This window comes from Peromyscus californicus, unplaced genomic scaffold, assembly GCF_007827085.1.
Source record: "Peromyscus californicus insignis strain IS unplaced genomic scaffold, ASM782708v3 Scaffold_6__1_contigs__length_162567912, whole genome shotgun sequence".
Lineage (NCBI taxonomy): Eukaryota > Metazoa > Chordata > Mammalia > Rodentia > Cricetidae > Peromyscus > Peromyscus californicus.
In genome coordinates this window covers 43,159,302-43,185,284 of record NW_026294584.1, presented here as the reverse complement: position 1 = coordinate 43,185,284, position 25,983 = coordinate 43,159,302, and the positions used below count along the sequence as shown (strand labels likewise).

At 43.7% G+C, this 25,983-nt stretch overlaps 1 protein-coding gene across 5 annotated transcripts in view; it reads left to right on the top strand.

The window, feature by feature from the left end:
- Window positions 1-25,983, top strand: part of Ube2h (ubiquitin conjugating enzyme E2 H) — a 105,385-nt gene that overhangs the window by 74,338 nt on the left and 5,064 nt on the right. For all 5 annotated transcript variants that reach the window (XM_052719365.1, XM_052719366.1, XM_052719362.1 and 2 more), the window contains one exon: window positions 21,096-21,224. In XM_052719365.1, the coding sequence (XP_052575325.1) occupies window positions 21,096-21,224 (129 nt within the window). The remainder of the gene's footprint in view (window positions 1-21,095; window positions 21,225-25,983) is intronic.

Below are 25,983 nucleotides of genomic sequence, written 5' to 3'. Positions count from 1 at the left end.
TATTACAGCTTTGTTCCAGTTACACTCAAGTAAGTTAGATTGAATTTCATGAACTCTTATATTTTTGGTTGTGAGCCTAGCCTTTAACGGCTGAGCCATCTCTCCAGCCCGAATTTCGTGAACTCTTATACAACTGTCCAGAAAACCTTTCGAGGAAAAGTTTGCTGATTCTCAAGGACCTCACGTCTCCAAAAATTTTTAGCAGATTCATTCACTGTAATTCATATGAGTCACACACTGAATATTTTTATCAGCTGTGTACAAGCTCACCACTATCCACCAGCCCCAAAAGAAAGATGTTTGTTAGCTATTAACACACACATACACACACACACACACACACACACACACACACACACACACACACACACACCCCAGCCCTAGAGAACCACCAGTCTCCTTTTTATATTTCTAGGTTTATTTGCTCTGAACATTCTTTATCAACTATGTGTCCTTTGGTGATGGCTATTTTCAGTTTGCATAGTCTTAGAAGGCTCATCCCAGTTAATAGCATGTATCAGAATCTTCTTTTCATGACTGAATATTATTCTGTTGTTAACACATTTTATTGATGTGTTTATCAGATGATGGGCACTTGAGTAGTGCTTTGGTAACTGTTGGTGTACACATTTTTTAAAAAGTTGAAATTTATTTATGTTATGTGTATGGGTATTTGACCTACATGTATGTGTCTGCACTCTGTGTGTGTACAGTGTCTGCAGAGGCCAGAAGGTGTTAGACCTCCTGGAACTGGAGTTAACAGACACTTGTGAGGCACCCTGTGGGTGCTGGGAACAGAACCTAGGTTCTCAGGAAGAGCAGTCCGTACTCTGCCCGCTGAGCCATCTCTCCAGCCTTGATGTACAGATCTTGATGTGGTCGTGTGCTTTCATTTCTCTTTGCAAAGTTGCCGCACCATCTTAAAAATCCTGTCAGAAACTGTGAGACTGTCAGAAAAGACGTAAAAGTCGAAGCCAGTGTGACTGACAGTCACACCTACAAAATGTTAGTGTGTGTCCTTGTATTCTCTTGTAAAGCATTTCATAAGGTCAAAGAGAATTGAAAGTACATTTCCACAGACACAGTTGCGTTTTTTCTAAGTGTTCCACGACATGAGCGTGACCATTCTGACATTACAGGTAAGTGCAGGAAAACAAATACTTGCAGATAGTAGTCAAAGGTAAAATGAGCGTGTGAAGATTGCTTTGACATTTGGCTCTAAACATAAGAGTATTTCTCTAGAAAATTCAACATGGGTCAGGTATTGGTCAAGTTGGTTCAAATGCCCATGAAGGTTTTTGTGGGAGTTTTTTAAGGTTTATCTGATTTTGAGAACTGAGCTTTTGTTGCAGACTGCTAAAGCCTCTCACATTGAAGGTTAGTACATAATTGGTGAGTCCTGAGACACTCCATTTCCTGCAGTAATTCTTAAGAGGGCCTTAGTTTGGTAGGGTTCAGCTGGGCAGTGGTGGCACACACCTTTAATCCCAGCACTTGGGAAGCAGAGGGGGGCATGCAGGTGGATCTGAGTTTGGGCTAGTCTGGTCTATAGAGTGAGTTCCAGGACAGCCAATGCTACACAGAGAACCCCGTCTCAAAAAAACAAAAAAAGAAAAAGAAAATCTTAGTACAATGGCTCCAAAATTTTTTTCTAATATAAGACTAAATAATTAGAGAAAGATGCCCCGTTTACGTAAGTATGCAACTGAAAAGCAAAAGGCTTAGCCTGGCCCCAAAAACTTGTTACAGCACTATACCGCCTACTTCTGAGTACCTGGAGAGAGGCAGGGAGAAGCTGGCGATAAGGTTTCCTGCTGTTCAGTGTGCTGGGGCATGTGCTATACAATGGGCACAAGTGTGTTTAGAAGAGCCATTCCAGCTGAAGTTTCAGATCTGCACTTGCCATAGCATAATATTAAGCACTGTTCATGCTAGCAGTAAATTTAGTCCTTCATCCCCTTTGCCAAATAAAGCTGATTGCTGGTGGCCTATATGACTGGCACATGGCTTCTGTTCTCATCGTATTGTCTCTTTGCTGAGCACACACAAAGCTTGTTGGTTCAGAAGTTCCAAATTGGAATGATCATAATTTAATCACCAAGTAATTTTATATTACTTAATATTGCCAGAGAATTCATTATAGTGGGTAATGTGGTTACTTCTGTAAAGATGATGTCATCAATATGAAATTCTCTATCTAGCATTTATCTAGTAGTTATCTGATGTGCTCCTAATGACATTAAGAGAAAATAGCAGATGGCAAATTGATTTGCTCTGGCTTATAGCACAATAGCATCTTACATCCCTTCCTGTTCTTGCAAGACAGCCATGATAAAAGCACTGGGAAACTTAAACTGCAACTAAGGGCTTCTGGATTTCAGGGTCAAAGACAAATGAAATTTAAGAATTGGTGGAGGGGGGCTGGAGAGATGGCTCAGAGGTTAAGATCAAGGACTGTTTTTCCAGAGGACCTGAGTTCAATTCCCAGCACCCACATGGCAGCTCAAAACTGTAATTTCAGTTCCAAGGGACCCAACACCCATGGCAAAACACCAATGTACATTAGATAGATAGATAGATAGATAGATAGATAGATAGATAGATAGATAGATAGATAGATAGATAGATAGGTGGAGGGTCTGGAGAGGGATGGCTTACCACTTAAGCTCACTTGGTGTTTTTCCAGTTCTTCCAGAGTTTGTTTCCAGTATCCCTATCAGGTACCTCACAACCTACCTTACAAGCCCACCTCCAAGAATCTGTGTTGGGAGTGGGCTAGGGATCAACTTGACATTAGCTAGAGTCATCTGAGAACCTTAATCAAGAAAATACTTCTATGACATTAGCCTGTAGGGGTTTTTGTTGTTGTTTGTTTGTTTTGAGTCAGTGTTTCTGTGTAGTCCTGGTTATCCTGGAACTCTCTCTGTAGACCAGGCTGACCTCAAACTCAGAGATCTGTCTGTCTCTGCCTCCTGAGTGCTAGGATTAAAGGTGTGCGCCACCGCCCTGCCAACCCAACCCCTTGCAGGTTAATGATTGATGTAGAACTTGGCATAGTGGAACATACCTTTAATCCCAGCACTTGGGAGGCAGAGGCAGGCAGATCTCTGAGTTTGAGGTCAGCCTGGTCTACAGAGAGAGTTCCAGGACAGCCAGGGCTACACAGAGAAACCCTGTCTTGGGGAAATAAAAATAAAAAATGACTGATATAGGAAGGCCCAGCCCACTGAGGGTGGTGCCACATCTGGATTTGTGGCTCTGGATACTGTAAGAAAGCACACTGGGGCTGGAGAGATGGCTCAGGTTAAGAGCACTGACTGCTCTTCCAGAGGTCCTAAGTTCAATTCCCAGCAGCCACATGGTGGCTCACTACCATCTGTAATGAGATCTGGTGCCCTCTTCTGTCATGCAGGCATACATGCAGGCAGAACATGTATACATAATAAATAAATAGGTCTAAAAAAACCAGAAAGCGCCGGGCAGTGGTGGCGCATGCCTTTAATCTCAGCACTCAGGAGGCAGAGCCAGGCGGATCTCTGTGAGTTCGAGGCCAGCCTGGTCTCCAAATCGAGTTCCAGGAAAGGCGCAAAGCTACACAGAGAAACCCTGTCTCAAAAAAAAAAAAAAAAAAAAAAACCCAGAAAGCACACTGAGCAAGCCACTAGTAGCCAAGAAGTGTTCCTCATGGTATCTGCTTCATCCTGGAATTCTTGCCCTGGCTTCCCTTCATGACGGACTGTGATTGAGATATGTAAACTGAAATACAGTCTCTTCCATCTCAAATTGCTTTTTGGTCATGATGTTTTATTCTAGACATGGAAATCCCAACTAAGGCAGGATCTGACTCCTTCTGGCCTCTAAGCACCATACAGGCACCATCCATTCACAATGGACATAAACACATATATAAATAGAATAATAAGTAAATCTTTACAAAAAATTGATGGGGAAAGTTCATTAAGCCATGGATAGTTTTTAAAAAAAATTTTAAAGATTTATTCTTATATTTTTTTAATTTATTTAATTTTATTTCACGTACATTGGTGTTTTGCCATGGGTATTGGGTCTCAGGAACTGGAGTTACAGACAGTTGTGAACTGCCATGTGGGTACTGGGAATTGAACCAGGGTCCTCTGGAAGAGCAGTCAGTGCTCTTAACCACTAAGCCGTCTCTCCAGCCCCTAAAGGTTTATTCTTGTTTATGGGTATTCTTGTGTCTTCATATATACAAACACCACATGTGCATATATTTATCCACAGAGGCCAGAAGAGAGGGTCAGAGAGCTGGAGTTACGAGAAGCTGTGAGCTACCCAGTGTAGCTATTGGGAACTGAACTCTGGTCACTGCACGAGCAGTGAGTGCCCTTAGCCATTGAGCCACGCGGAGTTCCCTGTAGTCATGTATACTTTTAAAGCTCCGCTTCTGTCTTAGGGTTTCTATTGCTGTGAAGAGACACTGTGACCACGACAACTCTTGTAAAGGAAAACATTTAATTGGGTGGCTTACAGTTTCAGAGGTTCAGTCCATTATCATCATGGTGATGTGCAGGCAGACATGGTACTGAAAAAGTAGCCAAGTGTCCCTACATATTGATTTGCAGGCAACAGTGAAGTGGTCTGTCTCACTGGCCATGGCTTGAGCATGTATGAGACCTCAAAGCTTGCCTTCACAATGACATACTTCCTCTAAACAAGACCACACCTATTCCAGCAAGGCCACCCCTCTTAATAGTGGCACTCCCTTTAGTGTCTATTTTCTTTCAACCCACCACACCTTCTATTTCTTAGTTTGTAAGTTTTCTTCAAAATACTGTTTTTTGTACTTGCCTTATCAGTCCACACTCCTGGGGCTGAGACTCTTTAACTGTAGTACAGCTTTAGTCTTAGGTAAGTTTGACCCCTGCACCCTTCATTGTACTGATCTAGCTGGTAAGTTATATTATGTATGGATCAAATTGTGGACAAGTAAGGTGAAAGACTGCTTTCTTATAGAATTGGACAATTTACAGTTCTTACCCTTAGGATTGTTAACCAGCAGACAAGCTTTTATTGAAGCTAAAAGTCAACATATTGGCTATTACTTCCCTAGATTCATCCGGACATTAGTAATAGATGAATAAGATTGGCTGTGGCTAAAGGAATGTCAGGAACTTGGAGACTAGGCAAGAGAAACAGTTAGTTTTATCAGTCATGGAAGGACGGGACAGATAGAACAAAGTTCTAAATAGTTATCTTCTTTTCAAACACTTTTCCAAATTCATAATTTGGCTAAAGGTAATTATGTTTATTATGGTTTGCTGAGGTATGTAGCTCAGTGGTAGAGCCTTCTGCATAAGGCCCTGGATTTGATGCCCTGTACTGAAAAAAGCAAAACCATGAAAACCCTTCTATGGGCTGTGTTGATAGACCAAATTTGTAATCCTAACAGTTGGGTAGCCAGGGTAGAAAGATTTTAGTTCCAGATGAGTCTGATTTACATAGCAAAACATTGCCTGAAGAAAACTAATAATGCTTTGTTACTCCAGTGTGTTCTTTCTAGATTCTGTTTTTGTTTTAGGTGGTTATGAAGCCCAGGCTGGCCTCTGGTACAGCAGTCCTGCCTCCCAAGTGCATGCCCAGCTGTTTATAGATGTTTTACACTGACAGGTTTGTGTAAGGCTTGCTTTATTTATTTATTTATTTATTTATTTATTTTTATTTATTTTTGGTTTTTCTTGACAGGGTTTGTCTGTGTGACAGCCCTGGCTGTCCTGGAACTCACTTTGTAGACCAGGCTGCCCTCAAGCTTACAGAGAAGGTGTACGCCACCACACCTTCCTTTGTGTATCTTTATGACTAATTGAAGCACAGAAACTCAGTGTTGTATCCGTATATGTAGACTCATTACTTCAAAGCTGGATGTCATTCTGAGTCTTCTAGACAGAGGCCAAGTACAGTAGCTTCTTGTCAGAACATGAGAGGAGTGGCACTTGTTACACACAAGGAAAACATATGCTGAGGTTTAGATTTGTTGGCTTTGACAGGATTTAGCTGGCTCCATGACCAGCCTTCTTTATGGACTTGGAACTCTTCAGAAATCATATTTGTATGTGGCTCAGGAAGTAGTTATTTAGGAAAATGCGAAGAGTTGTTCTTGGATTGAAGAATTTAGTGGATTAGAGATGCCCCATTCACTTGGGGCAAGTTCTAGACCATGTGGTAAACAGGATTTGGATTGTGGATGGTGAGCCAGCCAAGAAAGGACTCACAAAGATGATCTTGGGGCTATAGTTACAGGGTCACCTTTAGTTCTTAAATATGTAGACACGAAACCCTGATTGTCGTTAGTTGTTTTTGCTCTTTTGGGGCCCACCACCCAGCTCCCAAATAAATCACACACGGGGGCTTATTCTTACTTATAATTGCCCGGTCTTAGCTTGGCTTGTTACTAGCCAGCTTTTCTTAACTTTAATTTATCCCGTCTACCTTTTGCCTCTGGGCTTTTCCATTCCCTTACTTTTGTAAATCTTATTCTTACTCCGTGATTTGCTGTGTAGCTGGGTGGCTGGCCCCTAGAGTCTTCCTTGTTCTCTGGCTGCTTCTTTCTTTTCTCTTTCCTCCCAGATTTCTATATATTCTCTCTGCCTGCCAGCCCCACCCTTCCATTCTCCTGCCTTGCTGTTGGCCATTCAGTTCTTTATTAGTCCACCAGGTGTTTTAGACAGGCACAGTAACACAGCTTCACAGAGTTAAACAAACACAACATAAACAAAAGTAACACACTTTGAAATAATATTCTATAACACCTGATTTGTTTTTTCTTTGTGTTTATGATGCATAGGTAAAAATCTTTCTTATAGGTAGATTTCTTACACATGGATTCTTAGCTTGTAATTACATAAAGTTATACCCTTTTTTGGTTTTGGTTTTTTTTGCGGGGAGAGTTGGGTTTTGGGGTTTTTTGGTGGTTGTTGTTGTTGTTGTTTTTCTATTATCAGCTTGATACAGTATAAATTCTTATCCTAATAGTGATGGTGAAATGTTTCATTGAGGCTTGCCCAGTAATTGAGTAAAACCAAAACTTATTAAAAGCCACAGTCATCCTAGGGTCCCCTCTGCTATATAGCCTCCCTGGTTCTGTGGGTTGCAGTCTGATTGTTCTTTGCTTTGTATCTAGTATCCACTTATGAGTGCGTACATACCATATTTGTTCTTCTGAGTCTGGGTTACCTCACTCAGGATAATATTTTCTAGTTCTATCCATTTTCCTGCAAATTTCATGCTGTCATTGTTTTTCTCTGCTAAGTAGTACTCCATTATGTATATGTAGCACATTTTCTTAATCCATTCTTCAGTTGATGGGCATCTAGGTTGTTTCCAGGTTCTGGCTATTACGAATAATGCTGCTGTGAACATAGTTGAGCATGTATCTTTGTGGTATGATTGAACATTTCTTGGGTATATGCCCAAGAGTGGTGTGTCTGGGTCTTGAGGTAGCTCGATTCCCAATTTTCTGAGAAACCACCGTACTGATTGTACAACAGTGGTTGTACAAGTTTGCGCTCCCACCAACAGTGGAGGAGTGTTTCCTTTGCTCCGCATCCTCTCCAACACAGACTGTCCATTAGTGTTTTTGATCATAGCCATTCTGACAGGAGTAAGGTGGTATCTCAGAGTCGTTTTGATTTACATTTCTCTGATGGTTAAGGATGTTGAACATTTCTTTAAATGTCTTTCAGCCATTTGTGATTCTTCTTTCGAGAATTCTCGGTTTAGCTCTTTAGCCCATTTTTTAATTGGATCGTTCATTATTTTGATGTCTAGTTTCTTGAGTTCTTTATATACCTTGGAGATCAGTCCTCTGGTGGTGTGGTAGTTTTTTTGTTTGTTTGTTTTTGTTTTTGTTTTTTTTAAGACAGGGTTTGAACTACAGTGACCTAAAACCACCCAAGTAAGGTGAGAAGTGTTTTGAGATTGACTAGGTGATGAGCGGTGTCTTCAAGAGCTGCTCATCTGAGATATATAGAAGTATGCATTTTCTTTAGATCATCCTCAGTTTATATACATTGGGGAAGGAACTGTTAAGCAGTTAATGGGAAAGAATTTTATATGTGGGTTTAGATAGCTTTATTTTTTTTAAGATTTATTTTTATTTTATTTGGATGAATATTTTGCCTACGTGTATGTCTTTGCACCACATGCTTGCCTAGTGCCCTCTGAGGCCAGAAGAGGACATCAGATTCCCCAGAAACTGGAGGTGCAGACAGTTGTGAGCTACCACGTAGGTGCTGGGAATCAAACCCAGGTCCTTGAGAAGAGCAACCAGTGCTCTTAACCACTGAGCCATCCCTCTAGCCCCTATTTTATCTTGTGACAGAGGCTCACTATGTAGCCTTGGCTGGCCTAGAGCTCACTTCATAAACCATTGTGGACTCAGACTCAAACATCCACCTGCCTCTGCCTCACAAGCACTGAGATTAAAGGAATGCATTATCATTTCCAGCCTAGAATGCTTTTACTGTGGTCCATATACTGGAGATATTTCTCAGTGAAAAGCACTTACTATCATGTACAAAGCCCTGGGTTCCATCTCCAATATCACAATAAATATGTAAGTAAATAAATAATTTGCATACATTCATACAAGTGGTTCTTATGTTCAGATTGTACTTAGTAGAACATGTTAGTGTTCTCTGGGTTTTAGGGTGCTACATCTTTTTTGTTGCTCTTTCCCACAGAGAACAGAACTACCTGGTTTAAACTTAAAATACTGGAAAGCCAAAGTACTAAGTGAAATTCACTAAACACATCATGTATGTTAAAAGTTCAACTATGTGACTTAATTCTTAATTCCTGCTAACTTCTTTATTTAGGTTTTAGCTGCATAAACATTCTGTTAAAAGAGATTTCACAACAAACATGAGTGAGAGCAGATCTTCCATTTCATCAACACATAGACTTAAGTCTCTCTCTCTCTTTCTCCCCCTCCTCCTCCTCCCTCTCTCCTCCCCCCTCCCCTACCCCACCCATAGCTGTGTCTCTGGGGTTTTTTGCTCTTTATTTTGGACTGGATCTCACTGTGTAACACAGGCTGGCCTTGAACTTGAAATCCTCCTGCCTCTTCCTCCTGAGTGTACAGGCTTGGGTCACCAAACCCAGCTAATTATAATACATTCTTGAATTCATCGTTTAGCAGTTAAGTTGTGAAACATGAACTGGTCCAGATGTGATGCATTTGCATTTGTAGTATGTTAGTGTGTGCCACACGTGCTATAGGAGGTCTGTGGTAGGCTGCTCCAGTTACCTCTTGACTGCTCTAGGCCAGCAGAGATTCAGGGGCTTCCTTGCTCCAGCAGCATTTATTTTAGAGAATGTTACTTTTAATCCCATTTTTTAAAAGTTAGTCTACCTAGGAATATTTCTGATTAACTTTACTAAAATTTTATTTGAAAGGTGTCTGCTACCTTTTATAGCCCCCTTATCAAGTTTTTCTCACCCGTAACTGTGCAAGTTACATGCAGTATAGGGTTGTCTGGTTGTTTAGGTGCATAGGTATTGTGGTTTGAGTATGAAATGTCTCCAGCAGGCTCATGTGAACAGTTGGCCCCCACCTGGTAGTGCTATTTTGGGAGGTGGTAGAAACTTTAGGAGGTAGATCTAGCTGGAGGAAGGGGGTCACTGGAAGCATGTGTTTGACACTTATACTCAGTACCTGGTCTCTTACTTGCTGTCTGTTCTGACCAACAAGAACCTCCTCTGTGTTCTATCCAAAAGTCCATGGGACCAAGCAGCCATGTGATGTGCCAATAAATCTTGCTCCTTTAGGTTGGTATTTGAGGTAGTGGACTTAATCTGTGCAGACATAACTAATGCAGGGCTAGAGAGATGGCTCAGTGGTTAAGACTTCTTGCTGTACAACCATGAAGACCTAATCCCGGTATTCATATAACAGTGCATGTACTCAAGTACACCTCTCATACAAATAAACTCTTTCCTAACAGAGTAACTAATGGCCAGGCATGGTGTGCACTCCTTTAATCCAAGCACTAGGGAAGCAGAGACAGGTGGATCTCTGAGTTTGAGTCCAGGCCTGGTCCATGTAGTGAATTCGAGAACAGCCAAGACAAGTGAGACCCTGTCTTCACCGATGATGATGATGATGATGATGATGATGATGATGATGATGGCGATGACGGAGGCCTTGTTGGAGTGGGTGTGGCCTTGTTGGAGGAAGTGTGTCACTGTAGGGGCAGGCTTTGAGCTCTCATACCCAAGCCACACCCAGTGAGATCGTTCACTTCCTTTTGCCTGCAAGTCAAGATGTAGACACTCTGCTCCTTCTCTGCCACCATGTTGTACCATGATGATAACGGACTAAACCTCTGAAAGTGTAAGCCACCCCAACTAAATGTTTCTTTATAAGAGTTGCCATGGAGCCGGGCGGTGGTGGCGCACACCTTTAATCCCAGCACTTGGGAGGCAGAGGCAGGCAGATCTCTGAGTTCGGGGCCAGCCTGGTCTACAGAGTGAGTTGCAGGAAAGGTGCAAAGCTACACAGAGAAACCCTGTCTCAAAAAATAACAACCAAAAATAAAAAGAGTTGCCATGGTCATGGTGTCTCTTCACAGCAGTAGAAACCCTAAGACAACAGAATTTCTCTCTCTCTTTTTTTTTTTTTTTTTTTTTTGTAGAATCTTGTTTTCTCACTGTTCACATACTGTAAACAGGAGAAAAAAAACTGTAAAATGTTTAAATAAGTCTTCAGTCTGAAATTGCCTAGGAACTGGTAAAAGATGGTTTTGAATTTATTAATTAGCCTAAAATTATAAAATAACCAAAGGAAATCTGGAAGTCTTCATTTACTTTATTTCAATCTCTGTGGTAGTTTGAATGTAATTGGCGCCCATAATCTGATAGGAAGTGGCATTATTAGGGGGTGTGGCTTTGTTGGAGTAAGTGTGTCATTGTGGGAGCCAGCTTTTGAGAATTCCTATGCTCAGGATACTGCCCAGTGAGTCGGTCGACTTCTGTTCCCTGCAAGTCAAGATGTAGGCAGCACCATGTCTGCCTGCACACCACCACACTCCCATCATGATGATAACAGATTGAACCTCTATAACTAATCAAGCCACCCCAATTAAATGTTTTTGTTGTAAGAGTTGCCATGGTCATGGTGTCTCTTCACTGCACTGCAATAGCAACCTAAACTAAGACAATCTCTTTTTTCCTTTTTTTTTTTTAATTTTTATTTATTTATTTATTGGCAGAGGTGGTGTGTGTGTGTGTGTGTGTGTGTGTGTGTGTGTGTGTGTGTGTGTGTGTGTGTAGCCCTGCCTGTCCTGGAACTCACTCTGTAGACCAGGCTGGCCTCAAACTCACTGAGATCCATCTGCCTCCTGAGTGCTGGGATTAAAGGCATGTGCCACCACCGCCTGGCCAGCTGTTTTCTTGTAGGTCTTTATGTAGCCTTGGCTGGCTCTCGAGGGCTGGGGTTAAAGACTGCACTACTGTGCCCAGCTCTAGTTCAGTCATTATCCACCCTACCGCCAAAGTGGCCACCTTATATTGTAGATAGTCCCATACCTGGCTGAGTAAATGAAGTGAAATTTCATGGTTGACTTTTTTTCTGAGCATGATAAAAAATTCATGTCTTGTTTGCAAGTTGATGGTGGGATTTTGAAAGGTCAGGGGCTGTTTTTTCCATGGTAGTCAAGGATATGAATAACATGATTGAGATCTGAGATGACCACAACTTACTTAACCATAAGTTTGAATTACAGTGGCCAGAATCCCAGGAAAAGAGATCTGTGTAAGTCACAAGAGGAATCATGGGTTCTAGACCACAGGAATTGATCCTTTTCCCTGTATAGTTGTGAATGATTTTTTTTTTCCCCTCCTCTTTAAGCCTGCTCCTTACTGAATTACAGAAAAAGGGAGTAGTGACTGTGGCTGTGACTGCCCAGAGTAGTCAGTCAGAAGTATGTGCTGCTCTGTTTGGTCCTGTTTGTGCTAGGCATGAAGTCCAGGCCCTTGGGCATGCTGGGCACATGTTTATATAGCATTAGAGCTCGCTCTTGAAGAGAAATGAGGTGATTGTTCTAAGGTAGCTTTTTCTGCCTGTCAGGGTGAGAATTTGGAGTCCTGAATGCCATCCGTCTAAGGTCCAGCTTGATTGAGACATGGCAGAGGCGTTTGTCAGGGCAGTTATAGAAAGAAAGATTTGGGGGTCTTACTTACTTTTCTATTGCTTATAGCCAAAGCAACCTAGAAAGGAAAGTATTTAATTGGTACTTGCTCACAGTTTCACAGGGTGAGTCTGTTACCATCATGCAGTAGGCATGGCCTGAAACAATAGCTGGCAGCTCACTCAAGAGCCACCTAACTCACCCCCTTTCTTGTCTGCAGGGGGAGGGAGGCAGAGAGGGAGACTGGGCCTGACAGTGACTCACCTCCTCCAACAGGGCCACACCTTCCGATCCTTCCTGAACATCCCACCAGCTGGGAACCAGACATTCAAATATACATGCCTCTAGGGGTCATTCTCTGTGGCAGGGTCCTGTGCTGTTGTTCCCTTTGCGGGAGGGGGCCAAGCAGTCGCAGAGTCAATGACACAGACTCTGGGAGAATGTCGAAACAACAAGCTCAGTTTATTCGGGAAGAGGCAAGCCTTATATACCCTCCACCCCACCCTGGGGGGAGGTCTGATGAATATGCATCTGCTGGTGTGACATGGCTGCCTCTTATTGGTCCAGGTCATCTCAAATCATGTCTCAGCTGCTGTTGCTAAGGCCCTCAGGCAGACCCAGGCTGGCTCTCAGAAAGTCTCTTTTTTACTGGTTTGGACTGGCTGGCCCTCAGCCTGTTAGGGAGGAGTCATCCCACAATTCTCATTCTAACCTCCACAGACTGCAAGGGCAAGGGTGTTCGGTGAGCCCATTCCCTTGATGATGAGGGGATGGGTTTTTACAAAGTTAATTTTAGGTATGTCAAATCTAATAAAACTAGAAATATGAAGGACCTATTACAAAGATTTTGTAGTTATCAGCATACATTTACTGCTTTAATTTTTTTGGTTTTTGGGGTTTTTTTTGTTTTGTTTTGTTTTTTTTTTTTTTGGTTTTTCGAGACAGTGTTTCTCTGTGTAGCTTTGCGCCTTTCCTGGGACTCACTTGGTAGCCCAGGCTGGCCTTGAACTCACAGAGATCCACCTGGCTCTGCCTCCCGAGTGCTGGGATTAAAGGCGTGCGCCACCACCGCCCGGCAATTTTTTTTGTTTTTTGAGACAGGGTTTCTTTGTGTAGTTTTGGTGCCTGTCCTGTAACTCATTCTGTAGACCAAGCTGGCCTCGAACTCACAGAGATCTGCCTGGCTCTGCCTCCTGAGTCCTGGGATTAAAGGTGTGCACCACTGCTGCTTGGCTTAATATTTTTTTAAAGATTTATGGATGTGAGTGCTCTATCTGCGTGTACACCTTTATTCCAGAAGAGGGCACCAGATCTCACTATAGATGGTCATGAGCCACCATGTGTTTGCTGGGAATTGAACTCAGGATCTCTGGAAGAACAGCCAGTGCTCTTAAACTTTGAGCCATCTCTCTAGCTCTATTGCTTTAATATTATAAGACAGTGGGCTCCCAGAGCGAGTCTACAAGGCTAATTCTTTAGAGGAAGTGGGTGGATAAAAGGGAAACCTAGGGTAGCCTGTGCAGCCAGAGGATGGGCAGTCCAAGGACAAAAGGCGGGTGAGCGAGGTGGCTCTTGAGAATGGAGGTATGGCTGGCTGAGGTGTGCACATGCATCTGGAGGTCAGAGAACAACCTTGGGTGGTGTTCCTTAGACACCTTGTACCATTTGAGGCAGAGTTTCTCTTTTTTTGGGGGGGGGGTTGGTTTTTTTGTTTCTGTTGTTGTTTTTGTTTTGTTGGGGTTTTTTTTTTTTGTTTGTTGTTGTTGTTTGCTTTTTTGAGACAAGGTTTTTCTGTGTAGTTTTGGTGCCTGGCCTTGAACTAGTTCTGGCCTGGAACTCACAGAGATCCGCTGGGTGCTCGGATCAAAGGCGTGTGCCACCACCGCTCGGCTGAGTTTCTCTTCTTCTTTTTTTTTTTTTTTTTTTGGTTTTTTCGAGACAGGGTTTCTCTGTGTAGCTTTGCGCCTTTCCTGGAACTCACTTGGTAGCCCAGGCTGGCCTCGAACTCACAGAGATCCGCCTGGCTCTGCCTCCCGAGTGCTGGGATTAAAGGCGTGCGCCACCACCGCCCGGCGAGTTTCTCTTCTTAATAGTGTACAATATCACCAAATACCGAAGATAGTTGGCTGACACACTCCAGGAATCTGCTTGCCTCTGTGTCCAGGGCTTTCCCATGCTTCTGAGAATTCAGACTCTGGTCTTGGGCCTGGAGGCAAACACTCTACTGACTGAGCCCCCCCAGCCCCGCCTTAATAGTTAACACCTGATGCTCACGGTAGTGCGCAGTGGTGGTGTTTTCTGCACTGAATCTGAAAAAGCAAAGAATTTGCAAGTAAAAGTCCCTGAAATGATTGCTAATTGTGGTTTAAGTGAGACAAAGTGTCATTCCTAGATATCCACAGGATTTATTTTGTTGGTTTGTTTTTCGAGACAGGGTTTCTCTGTGTAACAGTTCTGGCTGTCCTGGAACTCTCTTTGTAGACCACCAGGCTGACCTTAAACTCAGAGATCCGCCTGCCTCTGCCTCAAAAGTGCTGAGATCAAAGGCATGCACCACCACCATTTGTCCTGTCCACAGGATTTTAACCCAAGAAATTGACTATACTTTTCTGTTTTAGTGTTGAAATAGAGGAAGGAAGAAAGAAAAAACAAACAATGGACACTGGCTCATAAGCAACCAAGAAAAAAACCTTAGCCATAGAATTCCTCTCCTGTGGGTCCTCCTTTTAAGTTGTGAGCCACCTCACTGTCACTGTGCTTTAAGAACTGGTGAACTGCATGATTCATTTGAACATAACACTCCTGAAGAGATACAGGTAGCTGGCATTTCCACTCTGATGAGATGTCACATTTGTATTCATATTTTAGGCTTAGTTTGAAATGTGTTTTATAGTTATTTTAGTGCTGTGTAAAACGTCCTGATAAAGAACAGCAGTATTATACTTCTCTTTTTACAGGTGAAGAAGTTGAGGTGCGGAGAGGAGAGACTTAGAAGATCAATGAGCAAGTTAGTGGGGGCCTGAGATTAGACTTGAGGCTCTAGTCCATTGTTCATTATTGAGGAACAAATATCCCTATTGATGGAGGTGGTGCAGCCTGATGGATTTTGCAAAGCGAGATGTCCACAGTGCATTTGGTGATAGTTGCTTCTGCTTACCCTCCTGAGGCAGCCCCTTAATGCCTCTAAAATAGACCCATGGTCTTGCCTGGAGAAGGTAGTGGCCACATAGTTTTCCGGGAAAAGTGGTGAGAAAGGGTCAGGACAGGCATGGTGGTACACACCTTTAATCTCTGGGACCCTGGAGGCAGAGACAGCAGTTTTCTGTGAGTTCCAGGCCAGCCAGGGCTAAGTAGGGAGAGCCTGACTTAGGAAAAAGGCTAAAGAGAGGGTCTTCAACTGAAGCCTCTTGATTGCCACACCCAGATGTTTGGGATTGAGCCAAAAACCCACACACACAGCCCTGCTTGGACTTTGGGGACAAGCAGTGCTTAGACTGGTATTCCTGACTGTTTGTAAACACAGGCTTACAGCACATGGATGCAGAAGCCTCTAAGATTTTTTTTACCTAATACTTCAAAAATATTCTAGGAAAAGAAATTCATTGTGAGAAAGGATGTTGTCATAATCCAACAATCACCAAGAATTAGAGCCAGACTGGGCTACAGAGTGAGACCCTGTCCTAAAAAAAACCAACAAAACAGAGTTCATTGTGAATTTTTCTTAGTTTGTAGTTTGGGTTTTCTCTGTCAGCGCCTTTGGTTTTGGGGTTTTTTTTGTTTGTTTGTTTTGGTGCCCAACACCTTCCAAGTGCTCTGTTACTGAGTTCTATCCCAAGCCTCAGGTCTTACCTTGAATGAAGAATCTGCACATCTTCACGTGCAGAGCATACTGCTTTACCCAGTTGTCACGGCTGGCCATTTGAGGAAGCTCCCACTGCTTCCTAGTGGCCAGAGCCAGAAGCTCCTCGTGCCCAAAAGGTATATCATCTCCACTCAAAGCTAATGTGGACTTTTCCTCTGTTGCTTTTCTGTTTTACAGGTGTGACTCAGCACATCTGTAACATGGATCAGAAGTGTGTTAACACAGGAAGGGAGAACCAATAATTAAGGGTTCTTTTGTTTGTTTGGGGCAAACACATTGACAAAGCTTATTGGTAGCTTGAGGAAACTTGAAAGTAATGGGAAAGTTTATGAGATCTCTCCCCGGGACACAGGCAAGCCCTGGGTCTGTAAGAGGTGGTCTGCAGTATTTCTCTAGCCCCAAAACCCTTCTGAACATCAAAGAGAACAAAACCTAGATTTTAGTTTTAAAGGGTTTTGTTGTTGTTCGGTGGGAACATTCAACAGGAATCCTTTCAGCAGCCCCTGTCATAAAACGTGGCAGTGAGCAGCATGAGCTATTTCCTAGGCCGAGGGACTTGAAAATAAGCACATTGCCACTGTGAAGTACTGCAGAGGCAGCCTGGACAGTCTGTGTTAAAGCCCATTCTGCTGTCCTTGCACTTGTGAGAAAGGGACACTTTGGAGAGAGGCAAGCCTGTCTCTAGGCTTGCATAGCTCCCCTGAGCACTGTGCAGTTTTGCTGCAGACATGGAGAACTTGCCTCATCATGAAAGCGAGGCAGTATGTTTCATCCATTGACAGAGGCAGCAAGGTGGGCATCCAGCCTCTTGGGCAAGTTATATATAATCTGTGTGCCTCAGTTTCTTTATTTGTGAAGTGGACTTGATAGTGGTAACCACCTCATTGGTTGTAGTGAATTAATCACCTAAGCTCAAAGTGTGTCTGGCCAAACCAAGTGTGGTGGGTCACACCTATAATCCCAGCAGCTGGGGGATTCAAGGAAGGAGGATCAAGAGTTTGAGGCCAGTGCCATGTATTCATCTACCACTGATGTTAGCTGTGACCATTGCTAGCCCTCCTGCTCTGGCATTATGGTTTGTACAACTATTTATTTATTTTGATTTTTAGAGACAGGGTTTCTCTGTATAATAGCTCTAGCTGTTCTAGAATTCTGTAGACCAGGCTGGCCTCAAACTCAGAGATCCCCCTGCCTCTGCTTCCCTAGTGCTAGGATTAAAGGCGTGCATCATCATACCCAGCCTAGATTTTTAAAACTATGAAGTCTTAGGGGAACGTGTTTTGTTTTTCCTTCTTGGTTAAAATTTTAGCACTTAGGTTCTGGTGTGTGGCACTTTACTCTAATTTGGTTCCATGGGACTGTTGTAAAGAGAGCCTTTTAAAAGCCCAGGTGGAAACTTCTGAAGCGTGTCTTCACCTTCTGGATAGAGCTACTCGGTGTGAGAGCAGACCAAGCAAGCTGTCCAGAGATCTGGTACAGGATCTACTGCCCACATATGAGTGTTTAAAATTAGGCTTGAATAAAACGAAAAGCTTATTTCCTGATTTACACTCACCGTATCTTGAGCAGACACATGTGATTTGTGGCAGATGTTTTGGACAGTACAGAGATAGGACATTTTTATCTCTGTAGAATGTTCTGTTGAAAAGCACAACTCTACAGTATTCCAGGAAGTGAGCAGGAAAACCTACAGTCCGAAAGATTTTCTTTTCCCCCACCCCCTCTCTTTGTTTGTATGGTGTTGGAATGAACCTAGGGCCTTGGGCATGCTAAGTAAGCCCTCTACCACTGCACTACATCCCTTGCTTTGTGGAGGCTTTTCTAGAGTGGAGTTGGGCCGTTTGTATATAAAGCTCTACTGGAGCATAGTCACGCCCATTTGTGGTGTTTATCTTTGGCTACTTGGTGCCAGGTTGACAGAGCTATACTGAAAAAGACCACGTTTGTTGGCCGTAAGATCTAAAGTATTCACTCCAATCATCTAACAGTTTTTTTTTTTTTCAACCTTGCCATAACTGTCATTTCATCCAGACAGTCCTTTGTTGTGAGTGCGTCCTGTGCATTGTAACACTTTAATAGCATCCTTGGCCCTTACCCGGTAGGTGTCAATAGCATCCCACCCTGTTTTGATGACCAGAAATATTTCCATATCCTCCTAGATTCCATGGGGAGCACAGACCTCAGGTAGGGAGGCTTGGAAAGCATCCACTAGTAACAGCGTAGACAGTCATTGTGAAAATAGACCAGATCCAGTGAGAACAAGGAGTAAAGTTTTGTTACTTCAGTGTTCCTCCAGAGACAGGAGTATTTCTATGCAGGGTGGTTGGAGCAGGACGAGGAGTGGAGGCATGGGGTCTGCAGCTCGCTGTTGACAGCAGAGGCCCTGTGGACGGAAATCACATCATCTCTGAAGTTGGGAAGTGTGGGCTGTGCTGTACCCAGGTTTTCAAGGCTTCTTCCTTTGTAGAGCACGGGGTAACTGATATCATGTGGGTATACCAGTAAGACAAGAGTTAATATTAGCAGTAGGTTGCTTATCTGTCTTGTGGTTATTTATGATTATAAGTGGTTTGTATAGGTTTCTTTCACTTTTTTCTTTTCTTTTCTTTTTTCTGAGACAGGGTTTCTATGCGTAGCAGCCCTGGCTATCCTGGAACTTGCTCTGTAGACCAGGCAGGCCGGCCTCAAACTCAGAGATCTGCCAGCTTCTGCTCCTGCCTCCCAAGTGCTGGGACTAAAGGCATGTGCCACCATGCCGGGCTAGATTTCTATCCTTATTTTGAATAATTGAAGAACTTGATTATATCTATATCCAGTAGAAGTTACTACCCATTCTTACAATCCCAGCACTCAGTACAATTATGAATTCAAGGCCAGCTGAGCTACTTAGTGAGATCTTGTCAAGGGATTTGGGGAACAGACTATTTTATGTCAAGTCCTATAAAAAAGAATTTTCCATTCTTTTTTTCCCCTCCAAAGTAAGATTTCAGTAAATAGGCCAGATTGGCCTGGAATTCACTGGGTAGCCTCGGGTAAGGCTTCAGCCTCGTGGCAGTTCTCCTGCCTTACTCTCCTGAATGAATGCTGACATTGCCTGTGATCCTGGGACCTGTAAGGTGAAGCAGGAATAAAAGGGCATCCTCTGGTACATGTCAAGTTTGTGGCCAGCCTAAGCTAAGGGAGATCCCGAATCACAAACAGCAACAATAATGATACAGTAGAAGGTTTTGAAAATGGTGAAACATGGCTATTTTAAGGAATTACTCATGGGGCTGGAGAAATAGCTCAGTGGTTAAGAACAATGGCTGCTTTTCTAGGGGACCCAGGTTCAATTCCCAGCACCCCTCTTACAGTGACTAATAACTGTCTGAAACTCCAGTTCCAGGGGATCTGATGCTCTCTTCTGTCAGCTGTGGGCAGTGCACACTTGTGGTGCACTGAAGTACATTCAGGCAAAACACCCACATCCATAAAACAAAAATGAATTTTTGAAAGGAAATTAACTCACTTTGGGCTGGTGAGATGGCATAGTGTGAGTGAGCTGCTTGCCGTGCATCCCTGAGTTAATGCCCAGAACCTGTGTAAAGGTGGAGGAGAGAACCAGCCCCACAGAGTCGTCTGACTTCAGTGTTCACAGCATGGCGCATGCGCCCTCACAGTTGCACATGTGCACGCAGTAATGCAGTCTTTTCAGAAGTAAAAAACGACAGTAACTTGGGGTGGAATAGATTATTGGGATGTAATTTTCAGGAAATGATGTGTGTTTGTCTCTAGGGTCTCAGTTTGGGAAATAGAGTGACTTGGAATTGAGAAAAGTGGGCTGTGCTCATACTAGTCTAACACAAGGCCCTGGATTCAAACTCCTATCAATGGGAAAATGGGGGTGGGGAAAGGCTGGGAAAATTGCCCTTCAAAGAGAATAATATTCTTTATATCCTAATCTGGTTCCTTAAGTTTAAATTTTAAAAATGTAATTGATGTTAAGATTGTTATTGTGGAACACACCTTTGTGGAAAATCATCCCCATGGTAGGTAGGTTAAGCAGGTGAGCAAGATGGGAGGTGGACGGTGTTGGAGTGGAGAGGTAACTCTGTAGTCAAGAGTACTTCTCGGGAGAGCGGCCCTACACCTCCATTGGGCCACACAGTAGAGCTGGCCCTGACGGTGGAGGTGTGGGAGAAACCACCCTGAGGTGGAGAACTGGCCAGGGCAATTCTGGAGAGCTCACCCTGGTGGTGAAGACATGAGAGAGCTGGCGGGCTGACCACCCTGCAACTACCTAGGTCTAGAACCAGGGTTATGTGTTGATCCACCCCATTTGTGATCTGCTGGAGCACAGGTTTGGGGGGTGGTCCTGTGGACCCAGGGCTACACAGGGCAACAACGGGATGTCCAAATAGAGTCCCAGTGAGGATCCAGTTTCAGTGGCGTAGCAGAGACCAGGGTCCTTGAACCAAACCAGTGATTCTTTGCAGTGAACGTCTGCATGTAAAGATGTATGGATAGGGGCTGGAGAGATGGCTCAGAGGTTAAGAGCACCGACTGCTCTTCCAGAGGTCCTGAGTTCAATTCCCAGCAACCACATGGTGGCTCACAACCATCTGTAATGAGATCTGGTGCCCTTCTCTGTATACATAATAAATAAATAAATCTTTAAAAAAAAAAAAAAAAAAAAAAAGATGTATGGATAAAGGGGTTTACTGAGTGACTCACTGTGTCACACTGCAGCTTCCATGATGAGATTCCCCCCCCCCTTTTTTCTTAAATCTTAAATTTTATTTTACTTTTGAGGGGAGATTACAGGGGCTAATTTAAGGGAGTGGGAGCTGGGTGGTGGGATCAGAAAACATGATGTGAAAGACAGGAAGAATAAATTTTAAAATGCTTACTGCTCTTGTAGTGAACCTAACTGTGGTACCCAGCAACCCCTGGCCTTCATGGGCACCTGTGTGAACATGAGGCACATAAATAAAAATAAATTTTTAAGTGAGCATTCGTGACTACTGAACTCCAGTTAATTAGGTGAAATTGCATGTTGCCATGAATGAAGTGTTTGTTTGTTTTTTCAGATCTTACCAATATATTTGAGTCCTTCCTGCCCCAGTTGTTGGCCTATCCTAACCCCATAGATCCTCTCAATGGTGATGCTGCAGCCATGTACCTCCACCGACCAGAAGAATACAAGCAGAAAATTAAAGGTAAGATGGCATATACTTTTAGTTGGCCATTTAAAGCTGCCTTAAATTACTTAGTTCCTGCCGGGCGGTGGTGGTGCACGCCTTTAATCCCAGCACTCAGGAGGCAGAGGCCAGCGAATCTCTGAGAGTTCAAGGCCAACCAGGGCTACGCAGAGAAACCCTGTCTTGGAAAAAAAAAATTACTCAGTTCCTCATAGTTTTTCTCTAGTCTAAAAAGAGATTGCTGTGCACTACACAGACGCCATGTGACTGACATGACCCCATTGGTCCTCTCTTAGGGGCTAGAATCCTGCTTTCCCACACTTAGGACCACTTGCATACTGATGCTGGAGTTGGGTTAAAAGGAATACGGTTGTAAAAGAACATCTAAAACTCATGAGTTTCATCAGCTTTCGCCCTTCTCCTCTTCAGTGTGCTCTGGTTGCACTCTACCCACAGCCTCTGGCTTGCCTCTTTCCCTTTATCTGTATCAAGGACTTGCCTAGTAAAAAGTGTAGACGCATAAGCAGTAACATGAATGGAGAAGAACTTGAAGTGTGACAGTGTGTCTGTTCTTTCTGCACAAACGGCAGGTGCTGGAGTGCCCTCCTCGTAGGTAGTGATGTGCTCATCTGCACAGAATGCAGAGCATCAGAATCCTCAATGTGTCCAGTCCATTTGCCAACAATGGCAGTATGTTAGGGGAGCTCAAATACATGGGCCGTCCCCTTTAGCTGTGCAAGGCGTGTGTTAAATAATCTGTTTCCTGGTCTTCCCCAAGTCTCCATGGAGTATTGTTGAGTATTTTTGTTTAAATAAAGTAGAAATGGCCTGTAATTTATTTTCTTAGGTCTCAAGTACTTTGAAAATTTCAGACCTAATTTAATATACAGCACAGTAACTTACATAGCCAAACAACCATGTATTCCAAGAAAAATGCAGTTTCAACCAGAGAGAATCTTGATAGGGAACTATGCTAAAATTTTGGCCTAGCCCTTACTTGCCAGTGTCTGTAAAACATAGGTTTTGTAGTAAAGAAAATTTTTTTTTTTTTTTTTTTTTTGGTTTTTCGAGACAGGGTTTCTCTGTGTAGCTTTGCGCCTTTCATGGAACTCATTTGGTAGCCCAGGCTGGCCTCGAACTCACAGAGATCCGCCTGGCTCTGCCTCCCGAGTGCTGGGATTAAAGACGTGCGCCACCACCGCCCGGCAAGAAAATACTTCTGTAGTCCTTATGTTCATTATGCCTCAGCAATGTAGTACCGTCCTGACTGTAGTGCAGGTCTGCGCTGGTCCTAGTTACAAAAGGATCCAGGCTTGTGTCCATCTGAAGGAGCTACCTCTGTTTCAGGGACAACTCCACCTTTCTATGGTGTCCATGCTGTGGGTCAGTCTGCCGTTCTTGACATCTGAGGCAGTTGTGGCAGTTAGGCCTGAGCTCAGCCCTGCTTTCTAGTGTTCTTTAGTATGCTGCCTCCCCCGTTTTCCCTTTGCCCTTCAGGAAATAAGAGGTGCCTTGCCTTATTTCTCAAACTTATCTCCTCACCAGCTTTACCCTTGTTCCCCTCACTACTAGGATCACCCATTTCCAAAGTCCTTGTCTGCTCCCATGGACCCTCTTAGGAACAAGCCTCCATGTGTCATTTCCGGCTCATCCTTGCTTCCCTTCTCTACCAAAGCTGTGGCCTGACTTCTGAGTCTGTGGACCCTTCTCAGGTCCGTCTTCCTGGGCCTCGATACAGTTTTGACACTTCCTTTCTGAACCATCTCTCATTCCATTCTCTGAATGTAGCCATTCTCTTATGACCAACTTTTGCTTAGACTCCTCCCCCCAAAGCTCCCTGTCTCCCCTGAGCTGCTTGTTCATGACTTCAGGTCACTCTCCAGGTAGATGGACTCAAAGTGGGTATGTCTAGGCCTGACCCTTCTCCCAGGGTGTCTTGGGACACTACAGTGGCAGTCACAGCATGGTGTACTTGCATTACAGAGAAGTCCATAACTTTTCTCCCCTAGGTGTTAGTGTTTAGATCTAGCTGATGCTGTTTTAAGAATGCAGGGATAGGGCCGGGCGGCAGTGGCATACACCTTTCATCCCAGCACTCGGGAGGCAGGGTCAGGCGGTTCTCTATGAGTTCGAGGCCAGCCTGGTCTACAGAGCAAGATCCACGACAGGCACCAAAATTACACAGAGAAACCCTGTCTCGAAAAACAGAAAAAAAAGAAAGAAAAAAAAAAAAAAGAATGTAGGTGTAGGACCTGGAGAGATGATGGCTCAATGACTAAGAGCATGAATCACTCTTCCAGAGTGTCATGGTTCTATTGCTGTGAGGAGACGTCGTGACCAAAGCAACTTGTAAAGGAAGCATTTGACTGGGGACTTGTTAACGGTTTGGGAAGATTTGTCCATTGTCATCATGGTGGGGAGTGTGGCGGACAGCAGGCAGACGTGGTGCTGGGACAGTAGCTGAGAGCTCACATTTGAACTATAACTTGGAGGCAGAGGGAGAGCAAAACTGGCCCTGCCGTGGGCTTCTGAAACCTCCAAGCCCACTCCAGTGACACACTCCTCCAGCAAGGCCACACCTTCTAGTCCTGCCCAGTTTCAGTAACTCGGGACCAAAAATTCACAGAAATGAGCCTGTGGAGAACATTCTAATTCAACCCACCACACAGGGTCTGATTTCAATTCCCAGTACCAATGTCCAACAGATCACAACTGCCTGGAACTTTAGCTCCAAAATATCCAATGTCTCCAGCCTCCTCAGGTACCCCCCACACGTATGGCAGACACACAGACATACCCATATCCAAATGATTAAAAATAAAAGAGTAAATCTTAAAAAAAAAAAAAAAAAAAAAGCAGGTGTAAAAACAAGGTTGAAAACTAAGCGCGGCCGGTGGAAATGGGTTCCCTTGGCGTTGTGTAAAGATAGTGGCTTCCCTGCTCAAAACCTTTGCTAGTAAAACCTGATGTGGTGGCCCACTCCTTGATCCCTCAGGAGGCTTTCAAAGGCAAGCAGATCTCTTGAGTTAGAGGACAGCCAGGGCTGCATAGAGAGACCCTGTCTCAAAAAAACAACAAAAAACACCTTTGCTAGTGCCCTGGAGAGAGCTCAATCATTCAGGTACTTGCCTAGATAGCATAAGCAGAGCCACAGGAGGCTCTGTGGAGCTCACCGACTGGCCTAGCCAAGGTCAGTAAGAGACCATGCCTCGAAAAAAGTGAACAATAAAAAAAAGAGGCCTGACATCAGCCTCTGGCCTCCACGCAGATGCAGGTATGCACACACAAAGCACCATCCGGCCAGGGATCTCAGTGGTGGGTAATCTACCTCTTTTTCTTCCTCCTGATTGCTTCTTTCTGTGACTGTCTTGTTGGAGGAGTCTCAGGAACTGGAGTGTATTCACGCCCTCTGTTAGTCATGAGAAACTAACCTATAGAACGGTGGTTCTCTCCCTTCCTAAAGCTGTAGCCCTTCAGTACAGCTCCTCACAGTGTGCTGACCCCTGACCACAAAATTATTTTCATTGCTGCTTATAACTGTAATTTTACTACTGTTAGGAATTGTAATGTAAATATCTGCTGTGCAGGATATCTAATATTTAACCCCTGTGAGAGTAGTGACCCACAGGTTGAGAACCACTGCCATAGAAAAACAGAATTTCTTGATTTATGTGTACTCACCAAGGCCTCTCACATTCTGCCTCATTTTCCTCAGTTTTGGTCTTGTTGCCTTTTTTTTTTTTTTTTTAAGGCCAGCTTGGGGCATAGCTGGCTTATATATTTATGCTGGGCAAGCTGGCACACACCTTTAATCCCAGCACTTGGGAGGCAGAGACAGATGGATCTCCGAGTTCAAGGCCAGCCTGGTCTACAGAGAAAGTTCCAGGGCAGCCAGGGCTACAGAGAGAAACCCTGTCTCAAAAAGAAAAAGGAAAGAAAAGTTAGTGTTGAATTTTCATAGCCCAGCCACACAATTTTGGTGACACTAAGATTTAATGGACTGTCCTGTGCAGAGTTGACATCGTAGGGGCATAAGTGGCTGTAGCTGCTTCCCTGAGCCTTCATCCAGTTCCTGTCATGGTGCAGCCCCTGCCTCTGTGTCTGTGGTACTCTCCCCGTCAGTGACATTGTTCTTAGTTTCTTTGCCTTCTGAAAAGCCTGTCTTGGTAAATGCTTCATAGATACTTGTTTCTTTGAATATCTTAAGGATGGTGCAACAGATGTAGCAACTTCTATGAAGGGAAAGTAGAATAGCCAGCCATGAATCAGAAATAAAATCTCTGGGCTGGAGAAATGGCTCCGTGGTTAGCAGCACTTGGTGCTCTTTCAGAAAACCCAAGTTCAATTCCCAGCACCACATAAGTGCCTCACAACCACCTGCAACTCTAACATTAGGCTACTACACCTGGCTGCTTTGAACACCTGTGTGCTCCCACATGTATATAATTCAACATTTTTCTTTTTTTTTTTTTTTAAAAAGATTTATTTATTTATTATGTATATAGTGTCCTGCCTGCATGTATGCCTGCAGGCCAGAAGAGGGCACCAGATCTCATTACAGATGGTTGTGAGCCACCATATGGTTGCTAGGAATTGAACTCAGGACCTGGAAGAGCAGCCAGTGCTCTTAACCTCTGAGCCATCTCTCCAGCCCCTCAACATTTTTCTTATTCCAAAAAATATTTGTGGTACTTTTTGGTTTGGTTTGGTTTGGTTTGATTTTTCAAACAAGGTTTTTTGACAAGGTTTTTCTGTGTAGCCTTGGCTGTGCCGGAAC